Below are 26831 nucleotides of genomic sequence, written 5' to 3'. Positions count from 1 at the left end.
CCTAAAGACAAATATTGTTGTCTCTAGAGTGGACACATTTCTCAATACACGATCCCAGTGCATTCAGTCCCATATGCCCCAAAATAGTAGGCATCAGACACTTCTAACTACATTAAAACAAATGTTTTTATTAGATATCAACAAAATAAAAGTAAAACAATTAAAAAGACAGGGCAATAGAGCCTCCAAGAAAGAGTCAGAAAGCAGCAAAGTATATTATATGTCAGACAGGTAGAGGAGTGGGAGGAACGTGGGACTAGCTGAGGAAATGACAAAGTATCAGAGAGATTGATGTGTCCATGACACCAGAGCCCCAGAGGCCACAAAGTATAAGGTTTATGCTGAGGTTGCAGTAGACTACTAGATAGATGCCACATAGTTGACCGTGACGATGGTACTGGGAATCCTGGGAGTGCAGATATGTCAGTGTGTGAGTGTAGTCAATGGGATCTGCAGTATACCACCCGTGGAAGAAAATCCCCTCCCCTCATGGACCCCCTGGAACACACATCCATACTTAGTAATTTCAAGATCATATACAGTGGGGAAAAAAATATTTAGTCAGCCACCAATTGTGCAAGTTCTCCCACTTAAAAAAGATGAGTGAGGCTGTAATTGACATCATAGGTAGACCACAACTATGAGAGTCACAATGAGAAAGTGAAACCAGAAAATCACCGCGTCTGATATGGAAGATTTATTTAGCAAATTATGGTGGAAATTAAGTATTTGGTCACCTAAAAACATGCAAGATTTCTGTCTCTCACAGACCTGTAACTTCTTCTTTAAGAGGCTCCTCTGTCCTCCACTCATTACCTGTAGTAATGGCTCCTGTTTGACCTTGTTATTAGTATAAAAGACACTTGTCCACAACCTCAAACAGTCACACTCCAAACTCCACTATGGTGAAGACCAAAGAGCTGTCGAAGGACACCAGAAACAAAACTGCAGCGCTGCACCAGGCTGGGAACACTGAATCTGCAATAGGCAAGCAGCTTGGTGCGATGAAGTTAACTGTGGGAGCAATAATAAGAAAATGGAAGACATACAAGACCACTGATAATCTCCCTCGATCTGGGGCTCCACGCAAAATCCCACCCCGTGGGGTCAAAATGATTACAAGAACGGTGAGCAAAACTCCCAGAACCACACGGGGGAACGTAGTGAATGACCTGCATAGAGCTGGGACCAATGTAACAAAGGCTACCATCATCAGTAACACACTACGCCGCTAAGGACTCAGGTCCTGCAGTGCCAGACGTTGCCCCACTGCTTAAGCCAGTACATGTGCGGGCTCATCTGAAGATTGCTAGAGAGCATTTGGATTATCCAGAAGAGTATTGGGAGAATGTCCTATGGTCTGATGAAACCAAAGGAGAACTGTTTAGTAGAAACAAAACTTGTTGTGTTTGGAGGAGACAGAATGCTAAGCTTCATCCAAAGAACACCATACCTACTGTGAAGCATGGGGAGGCAATATCATGCTTTTGGGGCTGTTTCTCTACAAAGGGACAAGGACGATTGATCCGTGTACATGAAATAATGAATGGGGCCATGTATCGTGAGATTTTGATTGCAAACCTCCTTCCAAAAGCAAGGGCATTGAAGATGAAGCGTGGATGGGTCTTTTAGCATGATAATGATCCCAAGCACATCGCCCGGCCAATGAAGGTGTGGCTTCATAAAAAGCATATGAAGGTCCTGGATTTGCCTAGCCAGTTTCCAGACCTTACATCCATAGAATCCTAAGGAAGGAAATGAAAGTCCGTGTTGCCCAGCGACAGGCCCAAAACATCACTGCTCTAGAGGAGATCTGTTGTGAGTTCTGTTTTTGGGCTCCCTCTGGTGGTTACTTATGGTACTGGGTGACTTGTCTTTCCTGGGTTTCTGGGTTCCACCTGTTCCATCAGCTTATGGGAGTTTCCTATTTAACCTGGCTTTGCTGGCATTTCCTCGCCGGTTACCAATGTATCCAGTGTGTCTTGTTACCTCTGCTCCCTGCTCCTAGAACCTTCTGGACAAGCTAAGTTTGGATTTTCCTGTTTTGTGTTTTGCTTAATTTGGTTTTTAGTCCAGCCTGCAGTTATGTGATTCTCTGCTGCTGGTTGCTCTAGTGGGCTGAAATTGCTTTTCATGTACCATGAGTTGGCACATGAGTTCAAGTAATTTCAGGATGGTTTTTTGAAGGGTTTTTCGCTGACCGCGCAGTTCACTTTTGTATCCTCTGCTATCTAGCTTTAGCAGGCCTCATTTTGCTGAAACTGTTTTCATACTACGTATGTGCTTTCCTCTCATTTCACCGTCATTATATGTGGGGGGCTGCTATTTGCTGTGGGGTATTTCTCTGGAGGCAAGAGAGGTCTGTGTATCTTCTGATAGGGGAAGTTAGATCTTCGGCTGGAGCGAGACGTCTAGGATCATCGTAGGCACGTTCCCCGGCTACTTTTATTTGTGTGTTAGGTTTAGGGTCGCGGTCAGCTCAGGTTCCATCGCCCTAGAGCTTGTTTGTATCTGTGCTTGTCATTTTTGTGATCCCCTGCCATTGGGATCATGACAGTGCCAGAGCATACTGCTATGCGGGATTATGTTAAGGAGTCCTTGGAAAAGGGACATATCCGTCCATCTTTGTCCCCTTTGGGAGCAGGTTTTTTTTTCGTGGCCAAAAAAGATGGTTCCTTGAGGCCTTGTATAGATTATCGTCTTTTGAATAAGATTACCGTAAAATATCAGTATCCTTTGCCATTGTTGACTGATTTGTTTGCTCGCATTAAGGGGGCTAAATGGTTCACTAAGATTGATCTTCGGGGTGCGTATAATCTTTTACGAATAAAGCAAGGTGATGAGTGGAAAACCGCATTTAATACGCCTGAGGGCCATTTTGAGTATTTGGTAATGCCTTTTGGACTTTCTAATGCTCCTTCAGTCTTCCAGTCCTTTATGCACGATATTTTCCGTGAATATCTGGATAAATTTATGATTGTGTATTTGGATGATATTTTGTTTTTTTCTGATGACTGGGAGTCTCATGTTCAGCAGGTCAGGAAGGTGTTTCAGGTCCTGCGGGCCAATTCCTTGTTTGTAAAAGGCTCAAAGTGTCTCTTTGGAGTCCAGAAGATTTCTTTCTTGGGGTATATTTTTTCCCCTTCTACTATTGAGATGGATCCCGTCAAGGTTCAGGCTATTTGTGACTGGACGCAGCCTACATCTCTTAAGAGTCTACAGAAGTTCTTGAGTTTTGCTAATTTCTATCGTCGTTTTATAACTAATTTTTCTAGTGTTGTTAAGCCTTTGACGGATTTGACTAAGAAGGGTGCTGATGTTGCTAATTGGTCTCCTGCGGCTGTGGAGGCCTTTCAGGAACTTAAGCGCCGGTTTTCTTCTGCTCCTGTGTTGCGTCAGCCAGATGTTTCGCTCCCTTTTCAGGTTGAGGTTGATGCTTCCGAGATTGGAGCGGGGGCGGTTTTGTCACAGAGAAGCTCCGATGGCTCAGTGATGAAGCCATGCGCGTTTTTTTTTCTAGAAAGTTTTCGCCGGCTGAGCGGAATTATGATGTTGGTAATCGGGAACTTTTGGCCATGAAGTGGGCATTTGAGGAGTGGCGTCATTGGCTAGAGGGTGCTAGACATCGTGTGGTGGTCTTGACTGATCACAAAAATTTGATTTACCTTGAGTCTGCCAGGCGTCTGAATCCTAGACAGGCTCGTTGGTCACTGTTTTTCTCTCGTTTCAATTTTGTGGTTTCATACCTGCCAGGTTCAAAGAATGTGAAGGCGGATGCTCTTTCTAGGAGTTTTGTGCCTGACTCCCTTGGAAATTCTGAGCCCTCTGGTATCCTTAGGGATGGGGTGATTTTGTCTGCTGTCTCCCCAGACTTGCGACGTGCTTTGCAGGAGTTTCAGGCGGGTAAACCTGATCGTTGTCCGCCTGAGAGACTGTTTGTTCTGGATAATTGGACCAGTAGAGTCATCTCCGAGGTCCATTCTTCTGCGTTGGCAGGTCATCCTGGAATATTTGGTACTAGAGACTTGGTGGCCAGGTCTTTTTGGTGGCCTTCCTTGTCGAGGGATGTGCGTTCTTTTGTGCAGTCTTGTGAGGTTTGCGCTCGGGCTAAGCCTTGCTGTTCTCGGGCCAGTGGATTGTTGTCACCTTTGCCTATCCCGAAGAGGCCTTGGACGCACATTTCCATGGACTTTATTTCGGATCTCCCTGTCTCTCAAAAAATGTCCGTCATCTGGGTTGTGTGTGATCGCTTTTCTAAAATGGTTCATCTGGTACCCTTGCCTAAGTTGCCTTCCTCCTCTGAGTTGGTCCCTCTGTTTTTTCAGAATGTGGTTCGTTTGCATGGGATTCCTGAGAACATCGTTTCTGACAGGGGATCCCAGTTTGTGTCTAGATTTTGGCGGACGTTCTGTGCTAAGATGGGCATTGATTTGTCCTTTTCGTCTGCATTCCATCCTCAGACGAATGGCCAGACTGAACGAACTAATCAGACCTTGGAAACTTATTTAAGGTGTTTTGTTTCTGCTGATCAGGATGACTGGGTTACCTTTTTGCCGCTGGCCGAGTTTGCCCTTAATAATCGGGCTAGTTCTGCTACCTTGGTTTCTCCTTTCTTTTGTAATTCGGGGTTTCATCCTCGTTTTTCCTCTGGTCAGGTGGAACCTTCTGATTGTCCTGGAGTGGACATGGTGGTGGATAGGTTGCATCGGATTTGGAGTCATGTGGTGGACAATTTGAAGTTGTCCCAGGAGAAGGCTCAGCAGTTTGCTAATCGCCGTCGCCGCGTGGGTCCTCGACTTCTTGTTGGTGACTTGGTGTGGTTGTCTTCTCGTTTTGTTCCTATGAAGGTCTCTTCTCCTAAGTTCAAGCCTCGGTTCATCGGTCCCTATAGGATCTTGGAAATTCTTAACCCTGTGTCGTTTCGTTTGGATCTCCCGGCATCGTTTGCTATTCATAATGTGTTCCATCGGTCGTTGTTGCGGAAGTATGAGGTACCTGTTGTTCCTTCGCTTGAGCCTCCTGCTCCAGTGCTGGTGGAGGGAGAATTGGAGTATGTTGTGGAGAAGATCTTGGATTCTCGTGTTTCCAGACGGAAACTCCAGTATTTGGTCAAGTGGAAGGGTTATGGTCAGGAGGATAATTCTTGGGTGGTTGCCTCGGATGTTCATGCTGATGATTTGGTTCGCGCTTTTCATAGGGCTCATCCTGGTCGCCCTGGTGGTTCTCGTGAGGGTTCGGTGACCCCTCCTCAAGGGGGGGGTACTGTTGTGAGTTCTGTTTTTGGGCTCCCTCTGGTGGTTACTTATGGTACTGGGTGACTTGTCTTTCCTGGGTTTCTGGGTTCCACCTGTTCCATCAGCTTATGGGAGTTTCCTATTTAACCTGGCTTTGCTGGCATTTCCTCGCCGGTTACCAATGTACCCAGTGTGTCTTGTTACCTCTGCTCCCTGCTCCTAGAACCTTCTGGACAAGCTAAGTTTGGATTTTCCTGTTTTGTGTTTTGCTTAATTTGGTTTTTAGTCCAGCCTGCAGTTATGTGATTCTCTGCTGCTGGTTGCTCTAGTGGGCTGAAATTGCTTTTCATGTACCATGAGTTGGCACATGAGTTCAAGTAATTTCAGGATGGTTTTTTGAAGGGTTTTTCGCTGACCGCGCAGTTCACTTTTGTATCCTCTGCTATCTAGCTTTAGCGGGCCTCATTTTGCTGAAACTGTTTTCATACTACGTATGTGCTTTCCTCTCATTTCACCGTCATTATATGTGGGGGGCTGCTATTTGCTGTGGGGTATTTCTCTGGAGGCAAGAGAGGTCTGTGTATCTTCTGATAGGGGAAGTTAGATCTTCGGCTGGAGCGAGACGTCTAGGATCATCGTAGGCACGTTCCCCGGCTACTTTTATTTGTGTGTTAGGTTTAGGGTCGCGGTCAGCTCAGGTTCCATCGCCCTAGAGCTTGTTTGTATCTGTGCTTGTCATTTTTGTGATCCCCTGCCATTGGGATCGTGACAGAGATCTGCATGGAAGAATGGGCCAACATACCCCCAACAGTGTGTGCCAACCTTGTGGAGACTTACAGAAAACGCTTCACCTCTGTCATCGCCAACAAAGAATATAGAACAAAATATGGAGATGAACTTTTGTTATTGACCAAATACTTATTTTCCACCATAATTTGCAAAAATAAATCTTCCCAAATCAGACAAGATGATTTTCTGGATTTGTTTTCTCATTGTGACCTGGTCACAGTCTGTGTATGATCAGGGCCTGGTCACAGTCTGTGTATGATCAGGGCCTTGTCACAGTCTGTGTATGATCAGGACCCGGTCGCAGTCTGTGTATGATCAGGACCTGGTCACAGTCTGTGTATGATCAGGGCCTGGTCACAGTCTGTGTATGATCAGGACCTGGTCACAGTCTGTGTATGATCAGGACCTGGTCACAGTCTGTGTATGATCAGGACCTGGTCACAGTCTGTGTATGATCAGGGCCTTGTCACAGTCTGTGTATGATCAGGACCCGGTCGCAGTCTGTGTATGATCAGGACATGGTCACAGTCTGTGTATGATCAGGACCTGGTCACAGTCTGTGTATGATCAGGACCTGGTCACAGTCTGTGTATGATCAGGACCTGGTCACAGTCTGTGTATGATCAGGACCTGGTCACAGTCTGTGTATGATCAGGACCTGGTCACAGTCTGTGTATGATCAGGGCCTGGTCACAGTCTGTGTATGATCAGGACCTGGTCACAGTCTGTGTATGATCAGGGCCTTGTCACAGTCTGTGTATGATCAGGACCCGGTCGCAGTCTGTGTATGATCAGGGCCTGGTCACAGTCTGTGTATGATCAGGGCCTGGTCACAGTCTGTGTATGATCAGGGCCTGGTCACAGTCTGTGTATGATCAGGACCTGGTCACAGTCTGTGTATGATCAGGGCCTGGTCACAGTCTGTGTATGATCAGGACCTGGTCACAGTCTGTGTATGATCAGGACCTGGTCACAGTCTGTGTATGATCAGGACCTGGTCACAGTCTGTGTATGATCAGGGCCTGGTCACAGTCTGTGTATGATCAGGGCCTGGTCACAGTCTGTGTATGATCAGGACATGGTCACAGTCTGTGTATGATCAGGACATGGTCACAGTCTGTGTATGATCAGGACTTGGTCACAGTCTGTGTATGATCAGGACCTGGTCACAGTCTGTGTATGATCAGGACCTGGTCACAGTCTGTGTATGATCAGGACCTGGTCACAGTCTGTGTATGATCAGGACTTGGTCACAGTCTGTGTATGATCAGGACCTGGTCACAGTCTGTGTATGATCAGGACCTGGTCACAGTCTGTGTATGATCAGGACCTGGTCACAGTCTGTGTATGATCAGGGCCTGGTCACAGTCTGTGTATGATCAGGGCCTGGTCACAGTCTGTGTATGATCAGGGCCTGGTCACAGTCTGTGTATGATCAGGACCTGGTCACAGTCTGTGTATGATCAGGACCTGGTCACAGTCTGTGTATGATCAGGGCCTGGTCACAGTCTGTGTATGATCAGGACCTGGTCACAGTCTGTGTATGATCAGGACCTGGTTGCAGTCTATATGTAATCAACCCCATTATATGTATGAATAGATCCTGATCTGTGTGTGATCAGTACCCAGTAACGGGCTGTGTATGATCAGGACTAGTAATAAGCGAATATACTCGTTGCTCGTGTTTTCCCCAGCACGCTCTGGTGATCTCTGAGTATTTGTTAGTGTTCGGAGATTAAGTTTTCATCCCCTCAGCTGAATGATTTACAGCTACTAGCCAGACTGAGTACATGTGGGGGTGGCCTGGTTGCTAGGGAATCCCCACATGTAATCAAGCAGGCTAGTAGCTGTAAATCATTCAGCTACCGGGATGAAAACTTAATCTCCGAACAGTTATAACTACTCGGAGACCACCCGAGCGTGCTGGGGAAAACCCGAGCAACGAGTACACTCGCTCATCACTAATCAGGACCTTGTTGTAGTCTGTGTATGACAAGGACCAGGTCACGGCCTGTGTATGATCAGGACCCTGGCGTGGTCTGTACAGTATATGATCATGACCCGGTCACAGTCTGTGTATGATCATGACCCTGTCACAGTCTGTGTATGATCAGGACCCTGTCGTGGTCTGTATATGATTAGGACCCGATCACAGGTTGTGTATGATCAGGACCCTGGCGTGGTCTGTATATGATCATGACCCGGTCACAGTGTGTATGATCAGGACCCTGTCGTGGTCTGTATATGATCAGGACCCTGTCGTGGTCTGTATATGATCAGGACCCTGTCGTGGTCTGTATATGATCAGGACCCTGTCGTGGTCTGTATATGATCAGGACCCTGTCGTGGTCTGTATATGATCAGGACCCTGTCGTGGTCTGTATATGATCAGGATCTGGTCACAGTCTGTATATGATCATGACACGGTCACAGTGTGTACTGTATGATCAGGACCCTGTCGTGGTCTGTATATGATCAGGACCCTGTCGTGGTCTGTATATGATCAGGACCCTGTCATGGTCTGTATATGATCAGGACCCTGTCGTGGTCTGTATATGATCAGGACCCTGTCGTGGTCTGTATATGATCAGGATCTGGTCACAGTCTGTATATGATCATGACACGGTCACAGTGTGTACTGTATGATCAGGACGCTGTCGTGGTCTGTATATGATCATGACCCTGTCGTGGTCTGTATATGATCATGACCCGGTCACAGTGTGTACTGTATGATCAGGACCCTGTCATGGTCTGTGTAGGGTCCCGACATGATCGTGGTCTGTGTAGGGTGAGGGTCCCATCACAGTGTATGCGTGTTCAGTGCTCTCTCCTGGCGCACCGTTGGTCACACCCTGATGGTCTATGTGTGGTTTGACATCGTGGTCTTGGTCTGTGGATCTTTCTCACAGATTTCTTCAGTTGATGTTCAGTTCTTTTCTTCTAGATTCCTGACCAGGATGACTTTGACCCAGATGAGCTGCTCAAGACCTCAGGGTTTCAGGAGCCAAAGAGAATCCCGTTCGCCCCACCACAGAATAGTCACGGATTCTTTACGGACTCAGGATTAGCCATTGATCTCCTTCCCAAGCATCTCCAGGTAAGTGTGATGTGAACATCGTGTCATCTACTTGCTACACGGTTAAAGAATCGTGGAATGTTTAGCTGCAAGAAAGAAGTCTAACAGGAGACTTAATAGCGCTCTACAAATATCTGAAGGGCTGTCACAGTGTAGAGGGATCATCATTATCATTTGCACAAGGAAACACAAGAAGCAATGAAATGAAACTGAAAGGAGAAGACACAGATTAGATATTAGAAAAAACTTTTCGACAGTGATGGTGATCAATGAGTGGAACAGGCGACCACGAGAGGTGGTGAGTTCTCCTTCAATGGAAGTCTTCACACAGAGGCTGGACAGACATCTGTCTGGGATGGTTTAGTGAATCCTGCATTGAGCGGGGGGTTGACACGATGACCCAGGTGGTCCAACATTCTAGGATTCTACACTTCTTAGGCAGCCATTGTCTTGGTTTTCAGAGTCCAGAGAATTAGTTTTGTATTTCATATTTCAAGGTCAGTTTAGTATGGGGAGATCTCTGCCCATGAACAAGCTCTGATTACAAGGGGATGGGCAAAGGTTTACAGGTCTGTTCACACAGGCAGATATAAATCTTATGGGACATAATAATGGATAATACAATGCAATAATACAATGGAGGTGCCTATTGTCAGCAGCACCGCCGATGGGGTGATGAGCTTATGATTTTAGGTTCTGTATGAATGATACAATCATCCAATCTTTAGTTGGCGGCATAGTCACAAAGATCAATGATCAGAAACCTGATAAGAGCTCTGATTATCAGTCCATGTAAATCACCTTCTCAGACATTGACTCCAGATAAGCATCAGACAGGCATGGATCTCGTGCAGTCAGTTAAGAATGTGCGACAGAAAAAACATGGTATGCTATATTCAAGGAAAAGAAGAAACCAGGACATAAGGTATTCATTGAGGAGAAGCTGGAGCACACGATATTCAGGGAGGAGAAGAAACTGCGGCATGTGATATCCAGGAAGAAGAAGAAGCCACGACCACAACACTGGATATTCAGAGAGGAGAAGAAACCACGACACGGGATATTCACGGAGGAGAAGAAAACACGTCACCGGATATTCAGGGAGGAGAAGAAACCACGTCACGGGATATTCAGGGAGGAGAAGAAACCACAACACGGGACATTCAGGGAGGAGAAGAAACCACGACACGGGATATTCACGGAGGAGAAGAAACCACGACACTGGATATTCAGGGAGGAGAAGAAACCACGACACGGGATATTCAGGGAGGAGAAGAAACCACGACACGGGATATTCAGGGAGGAGAAGAAGCCACGACATGGGATATTCAGGGAGGAGAAGAAAACGCAACACTGGATATTCAGAGAGGAGAAGAAACTGCGGCATGTGATATCTAGGAAGAAGAAGAAGCCACGACACAGGATATTCAGAGAGGAGAAGAAACCACGTCACGGGATATTCAGAGAGGAGAAGAAACCACGACACGGGATATTCAGGGAGGAGAAGAAACAACGACACGGGATATTCAGGGAGGAGAAGAAACCACGTCACGGGATATTCAGGGAGGAGAAGAAACCACAACACAGGATATTCAGAGAGGAGAAGAAAACACAACACGGGATATTCAGGGAGGAGAAGAAACCACGACACGGGATATTCAGGGAGGAGAAGAAACCACGTCACGGGATATTCAGGGAGGAGAAGAAACCACGTCACGGGATATTCAGGGAGGAGAAGAAACCACAACACGGGATATTCAGAGAGGAGAAGAAAACACAACACGGGATATTCAGGGAGGAGAAGAAACCACGACACGGGATATTCAGGGAGGAGAAGAAACCACGACACGGGATATTCAGAGAGGAGAAGAAAACACAACACGGGATATTCAGAGAGGAGAAGAAACCACAACACGGGATATTCAGGGAGGAGAAGAAACCACAACACGGGATATTCAGAGAGGAGAAGAAAACACAACACGGGATATTCAGGGAGGAGAAGAAACCACGACACGGGATATTCAGGGAGGAGAAGAAACCACGTCACGGGATATTCACGGAGGAGAAGAAACCACGACACGGGATATTCAGGGAGGAGACGAAAACGCAACACTGGATATTCAGAGAGGAGAAGAAACCACAACACGGGATATTCACGGAGGAGAAGAAACCACGACACGGGATATTCAGGGAGGAGACGAAAACGCAACACTGGATATTCAGAGAGGAGAAGAAACCACAACACGGGATATTCACGGAAGAGAAGAAACCACAACACGGGATATTCAGAGAGGAGAAGAAAACACAACACTGGATATTCAGGGAGGAGAAGAAACCACGTCACGGGATATTCAGGGAGGAGAAGAAACCACAACACGGGATATTCAGAGAGGAGAAGAAAACACAACACGGGATATTCAGGGAGGAGAAGAAACCACGACACGGGATATTCAGGGAGGAGAAGAAACCACAACACGGGATATTCAGAGAGGAGAAGAAAACACAACACGGGATATTCAGAGAGGAGAAGAAACCACAACACGGGATATTCAGGGAGGAGAAGAAACCACAACACGGGATATTCAGAGAGGAGAAGAAAACACAACACGGGATATTCAGGGAGGAGAAGAAACCACGACACGGGATATTCAGGGAGGAGAAGAAACCACGTCACGGGATATTCACGGAGGAGAAGAAACCACGACACGGGATATTCAGGGAGGAGACGAAAACGCAACACTGGATATTCAGAGAGGAGAAGAAACCACAACACGGGATATTCACGGAGGAGAAGAAACCACGACACGGGATATTCAGGGAGGAGACGAAAACGCAACACTGGATATTCAGAGAGGAGAAGAAACAACGACACGGGATATTCAGGGAGGAGAAGAAACCACGACACGGGATATTCAGAAAGGAGAAGAAACCACGACACGGGATATTCACGGAGGAGAAGAAACCACGTCACCGGATATTCACGGAGGAGAAGAAAACGCAACACTGGATATTCACGGAGGAGAAGAAAACGCAACACTGGATATTCAGAGAGGAGAAGAAACCACGACACGGGATATTCAGGGAGGAGAAGAAACCACGTCACGGGATATTCACGGAAGAGAAGAAAACGCAACACTGGATATTCACGGAGGAGAAGAAAACGCAACACTGGATATTCAGAGAGGAGAAGAAGCCGCGTCATGGGATATTCAGGGAGGAGAAGCTGGAGCACACAATATTCAGGGATTAGAAGAAACTGCGGCATGTGATATCCAGGAAGAAGAAGAAGCCACGACACTGGATATTCAGAGAGGAGAAGAAAACGCAACACTGGATAGCAACACTGGATATTCAGAGAGGAGAAGAAGCCGCGTCATGGGATATTCAGGGAGGAGAAGAAATCGTGGCACTGGATATTCAGGGATTAGAAGAAACTGCGGCATGTGATATCCAGGAAGAAGAAGAAGCCGCAACACCGGATATTCAGGGAGGAGAAGAAACCATGTCACGGGATTTTCACGGAGGAGAAGAAACCACTACAAAGGATATTCAGGGAGGAGAAGAAACCACGTCACGGGATATTCAGAGAGGAGAAGAAACTGCGGCACTAGATGTACAGGGAGAAGAAGAAACCTCGGCATGAAATATTCAGAGAGGAGAATCTGCAGCATAGGATTTTCAGGGAGAAGAAGCCGCAGCACTGGATATTATTATTATTATTATTATTTATTGTTATAGCACCATTTATTCCATGGCGCTTTACATGTAAGGAGGTGTATACATAATAAAAATAAGTGCAATAATTTTGAACAATACAAGTCACAGCTGGTACAGGAGGAGAGAGGACCCTGCCCGCGAGGGCTCACAATCTACAAGGGATGGGTGAGGATACAGGAGAGAGGACCCTGCCCGCGAGGGCTCACAATCTACAAGGAATGGGTGAGGATACAGGAGGAGAGAGGACCCTGCCCGCGAAGGCTCACAATCTACAAGGGATGGGTGAGGATACAGGAGGAGAGAGGACCCTGCCCACAAGGCCTCACAATCTACAAGGAATGGGTGAGGATACAGGAGGAGAGAGGACCCTGCCCGCGAGGGCTCACAATCTACAAGGGATGGGTGAGCATACAGGAGGAGAGAGGACCCTGCCCGCGAAGGCTCACAATCTACAAGGGATGGGTGAGGATACAGGAGGAGAGAGGACCCTGCCCGCGAGGGCTCACTATCTACAAGGGATGGGTGAGGATACAGGAGGAGAGAGGACCCTGCCCGCGAGGGCTCACAATCTACAAGGGCTGGGTGAGGATACAGGAGGAGAGAGGACCCTGCCCACGAGGGCTCACAATCTACAAGGGCTGGGTGAGGATACAGGAGGAGAGAGGACCCTGCCCACGAGGCCTCACAATCTACAAGGGATGGGTGAGGATACAGGAGGAGAGAGGACCCTGCCCGCGAGGGCTCACAATCTACAAGGGATGGGTGAGGATACAGGAGGAGAGAGGACCCTGCCCGCGAGGGCTCACAATCTACAAGGGCTGGGTGAGGATACAGGAGGAGAGAGGACCCTGCTCACGAGGGCTCACAATCTACAAGGGATGGGTGAGGATACAGGAGGAGAGAGGACACTGCCCGCGAGGCCTCACAATCTACAAGGGATGGGTGAGGATACAGGAAGAGAGAGGACCATGCCCGCGAGGGCTCACTATCTACATGGGATGGGTGAGAATACAGGAGGAGAGAGGACCCTGCCCGCGAGGGCTCACAATCTTCCAGGGGTGGGTAAGGATACAGGAGGAGAGAGGATCCTGCCCGCGAGGGATCACAATCTACAAGGGCTGGGTGAGGATACAGGAGGAGGGAGGACCCTGCCCGCGAGGGCTCACAATCTACAAGGGATGGGTGAGGATACAGGAGGAGAGAGGACCCTGCTCGCGAGGGCTCACAATCTACAAGGGATGAGTGAGGATACAGGAGGAGAGAGGACCCTGCCCGCGAGGGCTCACAATCTTCCAGGGGTGGGTGAGGATACAGGAGGAGAGAGGACCCTGCCCGCGAGGGCTCACAATCTACAAGGGATGGGTGAGGATACAGGAGGAGAGAGGACCCTGCCCACGAGGGCTCACAATCTACAAGGGATGGGTGAGGATACAGGAGGAGAGAGGACCCTGCCCGCGAGGGCTCACAATCTACAAGGGATGGGTGAGGATACAGGAGGAGAGAGGACCCTGCCCACGAGGGCTCACAATCTACAAGGGCTGGGTGAGGATACAGGAGGAGAGAGGACTCTGCCCGCGAGGGCTCACAGTCTACAAGGGATGGGTGAGGATACAGGAGGAGAGAGGACCCTGCCCACGAGGGCTCACAATCTACAAGGGATGGGTGAGGATACAGGAGGAGAGAGGACCCTGCCCGCGAAGGCTCACAATCTACAAGAGATGGGTGAGGATACAAGAGGAGAGAGGATCCTGCCCGCGAGGGCTCACAATCTACGAGGGATGGGTGAGGATACAGGAGGAGAGAGGACCCTGCCCACGAGGGCTCACGATCTACAAGGGATGGGTGAGGATACAGTAGGTGAGGGTAGAGCTGGTCGTGCAACGGTTTGGTCGATCGGTGGTTACTGCAGGTTGTAGGCTTGTCGGAAGAGGTGGATCTTCAGGGTCTTTTTGAAGGTTTCGATGGTAGGTGAGAGTCTGATGTGTTGTGGTAGAGAGTTCCAGAGTAGGGCTCTGTGTACCAGTAGATTTGGGTGTTTGGGTGTAGGTTGGTGGTATGGGTCAGTATATATAGGTGTTTGGTTATAGGTTGTGGTATGGGTCAGTATATATAGGTGTTTGGTTATAGGTTGTGGTATGGGTCAGTATACTGTATATGGGTATTTGGCTATAGGTTGATGGTGTGGGTTAGTACATATGGGTGGTTGGTTATACGTTGGTGTTGTGCGTCAGTAGATATGGGTGTTTGGTTATAGATCGGTGGTATAATTCAGTAGATATGGGTGTTTGGCTATAGGCTGTTAGTATTGGTTAGTATATATGGCTGTTTGGTTATAGGTTGTGGTATGGGTCAGTAGATATGGGTGTTTGGTTATAGGGCGGTGGTATGGGTCAGTAGATATTGGTGTTTGGTTATAGGTTGGTGGTATGGGTCAGTAGATATGGGTCACTGGTTATAGGTTGTGGTATGGGTCAGTAGATATGGGTGTTTGGTTATAGGTTGTAGTATGGGTTAGTAGATGTGAGTTTTTGGGTGTAAGTTGGTGGTATGGGTCAGTAGATATTGGTGTTTGGTTATAGGTTGTGGTATGGGTCAGTAGATATTGGTGTTTGGTTATAGGTTGTAGTATGGGTTAGTAGATGTGAGTTTTTGGGTGTAGGTTGGTGGTATGGGTCAGTAGATATTGGTGTTTGGTTATAGGTTGTGGTATGGGTCAGTAGATATTGGTGTTTGGTTATAGGTCGGTGGTATGGGTCAGTAGATATTGGTGTTTGGTTATAGGTCAGTGGTATGGGTCAGTAAATATGGGTGTTTGGTTATAGGTTGGTGGTATGGGTCAGTAGATATTGGTGTTTGGTTATAGGTCGGTGGTATGGGTCAGTAGATATGGGTGTTTGGTTATAGGTCGGTGGTATGGGTCAGTAGATATTGGTGTTTGGTTATAGGTCGGTGGTATGGGTCAGTAAATATGGGTGTTTGGTTATAGGTCGGTGGTATGGGTCAGTAGATATTGGTGTTTGGTTTTAGGTTGGTGGTATGGGTCAGTAGATATTGGTGTTTGGTTATAGGTCGGTGGTATGGGTCAGTAGATATTGGTGTTTGGTTATAGGTTGGTGGTATGGGTCAGTAGATATTGGTGTTTGGTTATAGGTCGGTGGTATGGGTCAGTAGATATTGGTGTTTGGTTATAGGTCGGTGGTATGGGTCAGTAGATATGGGTGTTTGGTTACAGGTTGTGGTATGGGTCAGTAGATGTGAGTTTTTGGGTGTAGGTTGGTGGTATGGGTTAGTAGATATTGGTGTTTGGTTACAGGTTGTGGTATGGGTCAGTATATACAGGTCTTTGGTTATAGGTCCGTGGTATGGGTCAGTAGATATTGGTGTTTGGGTGTAGCTTGGGAGTATGGGTCAGTACTAGATATGGGTGTTTGGTTATAGGTTGTGGTATGGGTCAGTAGATATTGGTGTTTGGTTATAGGGTGGTGGTATGGGTCAGTAAATATGGGTGTTTGGTTATAGGTCAGTGGTATGGGTCAGTAGATATTGGTGTTTGGTTATAGGTCAGTGGTATGGGTCAGTAGATATGGGTGTTTGGTTATAGGGTGGTGGTATGGGTCAGTAGATATTGGTGTTTGGTTATAGGGCGGTGGTATGGGTCAGTAGATATTGGTGTTTGGTTTTAGGTTGTGGTATGGGTCAGTAGATATTGGTGTTTGGTTATAGGTCCGTGGTATGGGTCAGTAGATATTGGTGTTTGGTTATAGGGCGGTGGTATGGGTCAGTAGATATGGGTCACTGGTTATAGGTTGTGGTATGGGTCAGTAGATATTGGTGTTTGGTTATAGGTCAGTGGTATGGGTCAGTAGATATTGGTGTTTGGTTATAGGTCGGTGGTATGGGTCAGTAGATAATGGTGTTTGGTTATAGGGCGGTGGTATGGGTCAGTAGATATGGGTCACTGGTTATAGGTTGTGGTATGGGTCAGTAGATATTGGTGTTTGGTTATAGGGCGGTGGTATGGGTCAGTAGATATTGGTGTTTGGTTATAGGTCAGTGGTATGGGTCAGTAGATATTGGTGTTTGGTTTTAGGTTGTGGTATGGGTCAGTAGATATTGGTGTTTGGTTATAGGTCAGTGGTATGGGTCAGTAGATATGGGTCACTGGTTATAGGTTGTGGTATGGGTCAGTAGATATTGGTGTTTGGTTATAGGGCGGTGGTATGGGTCAGTAGATATTGGTGTTTGGTTATAGGTTGTGGTATGGGTCAGTAGATATGGGTGTTTGGTTATAGGTCAGTGGTATGGGTCAGTAGATATTGGTGTTTGGTTATAGGTCAGTGGTATGGGTCAGTAGATATTGGTGTTTGGTTATAGGTCGGTGGTATGGGTCAGTAGATATTGGTGTTTGGTTATAGGTCGGTGGTATGGGTTAGTAGATATGGGTGTTTGGTTATAGGGCGGTGGTATGGGTCAGTAGATATGGGTCACTGGTTATAGGTTGTGGTATGGGTCAGTAGATATTGGTGTTTGGTTTTAGGTTGTGGTATGGGTCAGTAGATATTGGTGTTTGGTTATAGGGCGGTGGTATGGGTCAGTAGATATTGGTGTTTGGTTATAGGTTGTGGTATGGGTCAGTAGATATGGGTGTTTGGTTATAGGTCAGTGGTATGGGTCAGTAGATATTGGTGTTTGGTTATAGGTCGGTGGTATGGGTCAGTAGATATTGGGGTTTGGTTATAGGTCGGTGGTATGGGTTAGTAGATATGGGTGTTTGGTTATAGGGCGGTGGTATGGGTCAGTAGATATGGGTCACTGGTTATAGATTGTGGTATGGGTCAGTAGATATTGGTGTTTGGTTTTAGGTTGTGGTATGGGTCAGTAGATATTGGTGTTTGGTTATAGGTCGGTGGTATGGGTTAGTAGATATTGGTGTTTGGTTATAGGTCGGTGGTATGAGTCAGTAGATATTGGTGTTTGGTTATAGGTCGGTGGTATGGGTCAGTAGATATTGGTGTTTGGTTATAGGTCAGTGGTATGGGTCAGTAGATATGGGTGTTTGGTTATAGGGCGGTGGTATGGGTCAGTAGATATGGGTCACTGGTTATAGGTTGTGGTATGGGTCAGTAGATATTGGTGTTTGGTTTTAGGTTGTGGTATGGGTCAGTAGATATTGGTGTTTGGTTATAGGGCGGTGGTATGGGTCAGTAGATATTGGTGTTTGGTTATAGGTTGTGGTATGGGTCAGTAGATATGGGTGTTTGGTTATAGGTCAGTGGTATGGGTCAGTAGATATTGGTGTTTGGTTATAGGTCGGTGGTATGGGTCAGTAGATATTGGTGTTTGGTTATAGGTCGGTGGTATGGGTTAGTAGATATGGGTGTTTGGTTATAGGGCGGTGGTATGGGTCAGTAGATATGGGTCACTGGTTATAGATTGTGGTATGGGTCAGTAGATATTGGTGTTTGGTTTTAGGTCGGTGGTATGGGTTAGTAGATATTGGTGTTTGGTTATAGGTCGGTGGTATGAGTCAGTAGATATGGGTCACTGGTTATAGGTTGTGGTATGGGTCAGTAGATATTGGTGTTTGGTTATAGGTCAGTGGTATGGGTTAGTAGATATGGGTGTTTGGTTATAGGGCGGTGGTATGGGTCAGTAGATATGGGTGTTTGGTTATAGGTCAGTGGTATGGGTTAGTAGATATTGGTGTTTGGTTATACGTCGGTGGTATGAGTCAGTAGATATGGGTCACTGGTTATAGGTTGTGGTATGGGTCAGTAGATATTGGTGTTTGGTTATAGGTCGGTGGTATGGGTCAGTAGATATTGGTGTTTGGTTATAGGTCGGTGGTATGGGTCAGTAGATATTGGTGTTTGGTTATAGGTCGGTGGTATGGGTCAGTAGATATGGGTGTTTGGTTATAGGTCGGTGGTATGGGTTAGTAGATATTGGTGTTTGGTTATAGGGCGGTGGTATGGGTCAGTAGATATGGGTCACTGGTTATAGGTTGTGGTATGGGTCAGTAGATATTGGTGTTTGGTTTTAGGTTGTGGTATGGGTCAGTAGATATTGGTGTTTGGTTATAGGGCGGTGGTATGGGTCAGTAGATATGGGTCACTGGTTATAGGTTGTGATATGGGTCAGTAGATATTGGTGTTTGGTTTTAGGTTGTGGTATGGGTCAGTAGATATTGGTGTTTGGTTATAGGGCGGTGGTATGGGTCAGTAGATATGGGTGTTTAGTTATAGGGCGGTGGTATGGGTCAGTAGATATGGGTGTTTGGTTATAGGTCGGTGGTATGGGTTAGTAGATATTGGTGTTTGGTTATAGGTCGGTGGTATGGGTCAGTAGATATTGGTGTTTGGTTATAGGTCGGTGGTATGGGTTAGTAGATATTGGTGTTTGGTTATAGGTCGGTGGTATGGGTCAGTAGATATTGGTGTTTGGTTATAGGTCGGTGGTATGGGTTAGTAGATATGGGTGTTTGGTTATAGGTCAGTGGTATGGGTCAGTAGATATGGGTGTTTAGTTATAGGGCGGTGGTATGGGTCAGTAGATATTGGTGTTTGGTTATAGGGCGGTGGTATGGGTCAGTAGATATTGGTGTTTGGTTTTAGGTTGTGGTATGGGTCAGTAGATATGGGTCACTGGTTATAGGTTGTGGTATGGGTCAGTAGATATTGGTGTTTGGTTATAGGTTGTGGTATGGGTCAGTAGATATTGGTGTTTGGTTATAGGTCGGTGGTATGGGTCAGTAGATATGGGTCACTGGTTATAGGTTGTGGTATGGGTCAGTAGATATTGGTGTTTGGTTATAGGGCGGTGGTATGTGTCAGTAGATATGGGTGTTTGGTTATAGGGCGGTGGTATGGGTCAGTAGATATGGGTCACTGGTTATAGGTTGTGGTATGGGTCAGTAGATATTGGTGTTTGGTTTTAGGTTGTGGTATGGGTCAGTAGATATTGGTGTTTGGTTATAGGTCGGTGGTATGGGTCAGTAGATATTGGTGTTTGGTTATAGGTCGGTGGTATGGGTCAGTAGATATGGGTCACTGGTTATAGGTTGTGGTATGGGTCAGTAGTTATGGGTGTTTGGTTATAGGGCGGTGGTATGGGTCAGTAGATATGGGTGTTTGGTTATAGGTCAGTGGTATGGGTCAGTAGATATGGGTGTTTAGTTATAGGGCGGTGGTATGGGTCAGTAGATATTGGTGTTTGGTTTTAGGTTGTGGTATGGGTCAGTAGATATTGGTGTTTGGTTATAGGTCAGTGGTATGGGTCAGTAGATATGGGTCACTGGTTATAGGTTGTGGTATGGGTCAGTAGATATTGGTGTTTGGTTATAGGTTGTGGTATGGGTCAGTAGATATGGGTCACTGGTTATAGGTCGGTGGTATGGGTCAGTAGATATGGGTCACTGGTTATAGGTTGTGGTATGGGTCAGTAGATATTGGTGTTTGGTTTTAGGTTGTGGTATGGGTCAGTAGATATTGGTGTTTGGTTATAGGTCGGTGGTATGGGTCAGTAGATATGGGTGTTTGGTTATAGGTCGGTGGTATGGGTCAGTAGATATGGGTGTTTGGTTATAGGTTGTGGTATGGGTCAGTAGATATGGGTGTTTGGTTACAGGTTGTGGTATGGGTCAGTAGATATTGGTGTTTGGTTATAGGTTGTGGTATGGGTCAGTAGATATTGGTGTTTGGTTATAGGGCGGTGGTATGGGTCAGTAGATATTGGTGTTTGGTTATAGGTCGGTGGTATGGGTCAGTAGATATTGGTGTTTGGTTATAGGTCAGTGGTATGGGTCAGTAGATATTGGTGTTTGGTTATAGGTCGGTGGTATGGGTCAGTAGATATGGGTGTTTGGTTATAGGTCAGTGGTATGGGTCAGTAGATATTGGTGTTTGGTTATAGGTTGTGGTATGGGTCAGTAGATATGGGTCACTGGTTATAGGTCGGTGGTATGGGTCAGTAGATATGGGTGTTTGGTTATAGGGCGGTGGTATGGGTCAGTAGATATGGGTGTTTGGTTATAGGGCGGTGGTATGGGTCAGTAGATATTGGTGTTTGGTTATAGGTCAGTGGTATGGGTCAGTAGATATGGGTCACTGGTTATAGGTTGTGGTATGGGTCAGTAGATATGGGTCACTGGTTATAGGGCGGTGGTATGGGTCAGTAGATATGGGTGTTTGGTTATAGGGCGGTGGTATGGGTCAGTAGATATGGGTGTTTGGTTATAGGGCGGTGGTATGGGTCAGTAGATATTGGTGTTTGGTTATAGGTCAGTGGTATGGGTCAGTAGATATGGGTCACTGGTTATAGGTTGTGGTATGGGTCAGTAGATATGGGTCACTGGTTATAGGTTGTGGTATGGGTCAGTAGATATGGGTGTTTGGTTACAGGTTGTGGTATGGGTCAGTAGATATTGGTGTTTGGTTATAGGTCAGTGGTATGGGTCAGTAGATATGGGTGTTTGGTTACAGGTTGTGGTATGGGTCAGTAGATATGGGTGTTTGGTTATAGGTCGGTGGTATGGGTCAGTAGATATGGGTCACTGGTTATAGGTCGGTGGTATGGGTCGGTAGATATTGGTGTTTGGTTTTAGGTTGTGGTATGGGTCAGTAGATATGGGTCACTGGTTTTAGGTTGGTGGTATGGGTCAGTAGATATTGGTGTTTGGTTATAGGGCGGTGGTATGGGTCAGTAGATATTGGTGTTTGGTTATAGGTCGGTGGTATGGGTCAGTAGATAATGGTGTTTGGTTATAGGGCGGTGGTATGGGTCAGTAGATATTGGTGTTTGGTTATAGGGCGGTGGTATGGGTCAGTAGATATTGGTGTTTGGTTATAGGTCGGTGGTATGGGTCAGTAGATATTGGTGTTTGGTTATAGGGCGGTGGTATGGGTCAGTAGATATTGGTGTTTGGTTATAGGGCGGTGGTATGGGTCAGTAGATATTGGTGTTTGGTTATAGGTCAGTGGTATGGGTCAGTAGATATTGGGGTTTGGTTATAGGTTGGTGGTATGGGTCAGTACTAGATATGGGTCATTGATTATAGGTTGTGGTATGGGTCAGTACTAGATATGGGTCATTGATTATAGGTTGTGGTATGGGTCAGTAGATATTGGTGTTTGGTTATAGGGCGGTGGTATGGGTCAGTAGATATGGGTGTTTGGTTATAGGGCGGTGGTATGGGTCAGTAGATATTGGTGTTTGGTTATAGGTTGTGGTATGGGTCAGTAGATATTGGTGTTTGGTTATAGGGCGGTGGTATGGGTCAGTAGATATGGGTGTTTGGTTATAGGGCGGTGGTATGAGTCAGTAGATATGGGTGTTTGGTTATAGGGCGGTGGTATGGGTCAGTAGATATTGGTGTTTGGTTATATGTCAGTGGTATGGGTCAGTAGATATTGGTGTTTGGTTATAGGTCAGTGGTATGGGTCAGTAGATATTATTATTATTATTATTATTATACATTTTTATAGCGCCATTTATTCCATGGCGCTTTACATGTGAATACGGGGCAAATATAGACAAATACATTAAACATGAGCAGATAACAAGGCACACGAGTACATAAGGAGGGAGGACCCTGCCCGCGAGGGCTCACAGTCTGCAGGGGGTGGGTGAGGATACACTAGGAGAGGGAAGAGCTGGCTGTACGGCTGTTCAGTAGGTTGAGGATCACTGCAGGCTGTAGGCTATTACATTGTAGGCAGTAGATATTGGTGTTTGGTTATAGGTCGGTGGTATGGGTCAGTAGATATGGGTGTTTGGTTATAGGGCGGTGGTATGGGTCAGTAGATATTGGTAATTGGTTATAGGTCGGTGGTATGGGTCAGTAGATATTGGTGTTTGGTTATAGGTCAGTGGTATGGGTCAGTAGATATTGGTGTTTGGTTATAGGGCGGTGGTATGGGTCAGTAGATATTGGTGTTTGGTTATAAGTCGGTGGTATGGGTCAGTAGATATGGGTGTTTGGTTATAGGTCGGTGGTATGGGTCAGTAGATATGGGTGTTTGGTTATAGGTCGGTGGTATGGGTCAGTAGATATTGGTGTTTGGTTATAGGTCGGTGGTATGGGTCAGTAGATATTGGTGTTTGGTTATAGGTCGGTGGTATGGGTCAGTAGATATTGGTGTTTGGTTATAGGTCAGTGGTATGGGTCAGTAGATATTGGTGTTTGGTTATAGGTCAGTGGTATGGGTCAGTAGATATTGGTGTTTGGTTATAGGTCAGTGGTATGGGTCAGTAGATATGGGTGTTTGGTTACAGGTCAGTGGTATGGGTCAGTAGATATTGGTTTTTGGTTATAGGTCAGTGGTATGGGTCAGTAGATATGGGTGTTTGGTTATAGGTCGTGGTATGGGTCAGTAGATATTGGTGTTTGGTTATAGGTCGGTGGTATGGGTCAGTAGATATGGGTGTTTGGTTATAGGTCGGTGGTATGGGTCAGTAGATATTGGTGTTTGGTTATAGGTCGTGGTATGGGTCAGTAGATATTGGTTTTTGGTTATAGGTCAGTGGTATGGGTCAGTAGATATGGGTGTTTGGTTATAGGTCGTGGTATGGGTCAGTAGATATTGGTGTTTGGTTATAGGTCAGTGGTATGGGTCAGTAGATATGGGTGTTTGGTTATAGGTCAGTGGTATGGGTCAGTAGATATTGGTGTTTGGTTATAGGTCAGTGGTATGGGTCAGTAGATATGGGTCACTGGTTATAGGTCAGTGGTATGGGTCAGTAGATATTGGTGTTTGGTTATAGGTCGGTGGTATGGGTCAGTAGATATTGGTGTTTGGTTATAGGGCGGTGGTATGGGTCAGTAGATATTGGTGTTTGGTTATAAGGCGGTGGTATGGGTCAGTAGATATTGGTGTTTGGTTATAGGGCGGTGGTATGGGTCAGTAGATATGGGTCACTGGTTATAGGTCGGTGGTATGGGTCAGTAGATATTGGTGTTTGGTTATAGGTTGTGGTATGGGTCAGTAGATATGGGTCACTGGTTATAGGTCGGTGGTATGGGTCAGTAGATATGGGTCACTGGTTATAGGTCGGTGGTATGGGTCAGTAGATAATGGTGTTTGGTTATAGGTCAGTGGTATGGGTCAGTAGATATTGGTGTTTGGTTATAGGTTGGTGGTATGGGTCAGTAGATATTGGTGTTTGGTTATAGGTTGTGGTATGGGTCAGTAGATATTGGTGTTTGGTTATAGGTTGTGGTATGGGTCAGTAGATATTGGTGTTTGGTTATATGTCAGTGGTATGGGTCAGTAGATATGGGTCAATGGTTATAGGTTGTGGTATGGGTCAGTAGATATGGGTGTTTGGTTATAGGTCAGTGGTATGGGTCAGTAGATATTGGTGTTTGGTTATAGGTTGTGGTATGGGTCAGTAGATATTGGTGTTTGGTTATAGGTTGTGGTATGGGTCAGTAGATATTGGTGTTTGGTTATATGTCAGTGGTATGGGTCAGTAGATATTGGTGTTTGGTTATAGGTTGGTGGTATGGGTCAGTAGATATTGGTGTTTGGTTATAGGTTGTGGTATGGGTCAGTAGATATTGGTGTTTGGTTATAGGTTGTGGTATGGGTCAGTACATATTGGTGTTTGGTTATATGTCAGTGGTATGGGTCAGTAGATATGGGTCAATGGTTATAGGTTGTGGTATGGGTCAGTAGATATGGGTGTTTGGTTATAGGTCAGTGGTATGGGTCAGTAGATATTGGTGTTTGGTTATAGGTTGTGGTATGGGTCAGTAGATATTGGTGTTTGGTTATAGGTCGGTGGTATGGGTCAGTAGATATTGGTGTTTGGTTATAGGTTGTGGTATGGGTCAGTAGATATTGGTGTTTGGTTATAGGTTGTGGTATGGGTCAGTAGATATGGGTCACTGGTTATAGGTCGGTGGTATGGGTCAGTAGATATGGGTCACTGGTTATAGGTCGGTGGTATGGGTCAGTAGATAATGGTGTTTGGTTATAGGTCAGTGGTATGGGTCAGTAGATATTGGTGTTTGGTTATAGGTTGGTGGTATGGGTCAGTAGATATTGGTGTTTGGTTATAGGTTGTGGTATGGGTCAGTAGATATTGGTGTTTGGTTATAGGTTGTGGTATGGGTCAGTAGATATTGGTGTTTGGTTATATGTCAGTGGTATGGGTCAGTAGATATGGGTCAATGGTTATAGGTTGTGGTATGGGTCAGTAGATATTGGTGTTTGGTTATAGGTCGGTGGTATGGGTCAGTAGATATTGGTGTTTGGTTATAGGTTGGTGGTATGGGTCAGTAGATATGGGTCAATGGTTATAGGTTGTGGTATGGGTCAGTAGATATTGGTGTTTGGTTATAGGGCGGTGATATGGGTCAGTAGATATTGGTGTTTGGTTATAGGTTGTGGTATGGGTCAGTAGATATGGGTGTTTGGTTATAGGTCAGTGGTATGGGTCAGTAGATATTGGTGTTTGGTTATAGGTTGTGGTATGGGTCAGTAGATATGGGTGTTTGGTTATAGGTTGTGGTATGGGTCAGTAGATATGGGTGTTTGGTTATAGGTCAGTGGTATGGGTCAGTAGATATGGGTGTTTGGTTATAGGTTGTGGTATGGGTCAGTAGATATGGGTGTTTGGTTATAGGTCAGTGGTATGGGTCAGTAGATATTGGTGTTTGGTTATAGGTTGTGGTATGGGTCAGTCGATATTGGTGTTTGGTTATAGGGCGGTGGTATGGGTCAGTAGACATTGGTGTTTGGTTACAGGTTGTGGTATGGGTCAGTATATACAGGTCTTTGGTTATAGGTTGTGGTATGGGTCAGTACTAGATATGGGTGTTTGGTTATAGGTTGTGGTATGGGTCAGTAGATATTGGTGTTTGGATTAAGGTTGTGGTGTGGGTCAGTATATACAGGTCTTTGGTTATAGGTTGTGGTATGGGTCAGTACTAGATATGGGTGTTTGGTTATAGGTTGTGGTATGGGTCAGTAGATATTGGTGTTTGGTTATAGGGCGGTGGTATGGGTCAGTAAATATGGGTGTTTGGTTATAGGGCAGTGGTATGGGTTAGTTGATATGGGTGTTTGGTTATAGGTCAGTGGTATGGGTCAGTAGATATTGGTGTTTGCTTATAGGGCGGTGGTATGGGTCAGTAAATATGGGTGTTTGGTTATAGGGCGGTGGTATGGGTCAGTAGATATGGGTGTTTGGTTATAGGGCGGTGGTATGGGTCAGTTGATATGGGTGTTTGGTTATAGGTTGGTGGTATGGGTCAGTAGATATGGGTGTTTGGTTATAGGTCAGTGGTATGGGTCAGTAGATATGGGTGTTTGGTTATAGGTCAGTGGTATGGGTCAGTAAATATTGGTGTTTGGTTATAGGGCGGTGGTATGGGTCAGTAGATATGGGTCACTGGTTATAGGTTGTGGTATGGGTCAGTAGATATTGGTGTTTGGTTATAGGTTGTGGTATGGGTCAGTAGATATGGGTGTTTGGTTATAGGTCAGTGGTATGGGTCAGTAGATATGGGTGTTTGGTTATAGGTCAGTGGTATGGGTCAGTAGATATTGGTGTTTGGTTATAGGGCGGTGGTATGGGTCAGTAGATATGGGTCACTGGTTATAGGTTGTGGTATGGGTCAGTAGATATGGGTCACTGGTTATAGGTTGTGGTATGGGTCAGTAGATATGGGTCACTGGTTATAGGTTGTGGTATGGGTCAGTAGATATTGGTGTTTGGTTATAGGGCGGTGGTATGGGTCAGTAGATATTGGTGTTTGGTTATAGGTCGGTGGTATGGGTCAGTAGATATTGGTGTTTGGTTATAGGGCGGTGGTATGGGTCAGTAGATATTGGTGTTTGGTTATAAGTCAGTGGTATGGGTCAGTAGATATTGGTGTTTGGTTATAGGTCAGTGGTATGGGTCAGTAGATATTGGTGTTTGGTTATAGGTTGTGGTATGGGTCAGTAGATATTGGTGTTTGGTTATAGGGCGGTGGTATGGGTCAGTAGATATGGGTCACTGGTTATAGG

General features: G+C 46.0%; 1 protein-coding gene across 1 annotated transcript in view; it reads left to right on the top strand.

The window, feature by feature from the left end:
• The window catches only part of WDR97 (WD repeat domain 97), a 519753-nt gene that overhangs the window by 242416 nt on the left and 250506 nt on the right, over positions 1-26831 (top strand). The window contains exon 13 of the mRNA XM_069732096.1: positions 8968-9120. Within this exon, the coding sequence (XP_069588197.1) occupies positions 8968-9120 (153 nt within the window). The remainder of the gene's footprint in view (positions 1-8967; positions 9121-26831) is intronic.

Source organism: Ranitomeya imitator, chromosome 6 (genome assembly GCF_032444005.1).
Source record: "Ranitomeya imitator isolate aRanImi1 chromosome 6, aRanImi1.pri, whole genome shotgun sequence".
Taxonomy (NCBI): Eukaryota; Metazoa; Chordata; class Amphibia; order Anura; family Dendrobatidae; genus Ranitomeya; species Ranitomeya imitator.
The sequence above is the reverse complement of the archived record's forward strand: the minus strand, read 5'-3'. Positions and strand labels throughout refer to the sequence as shown.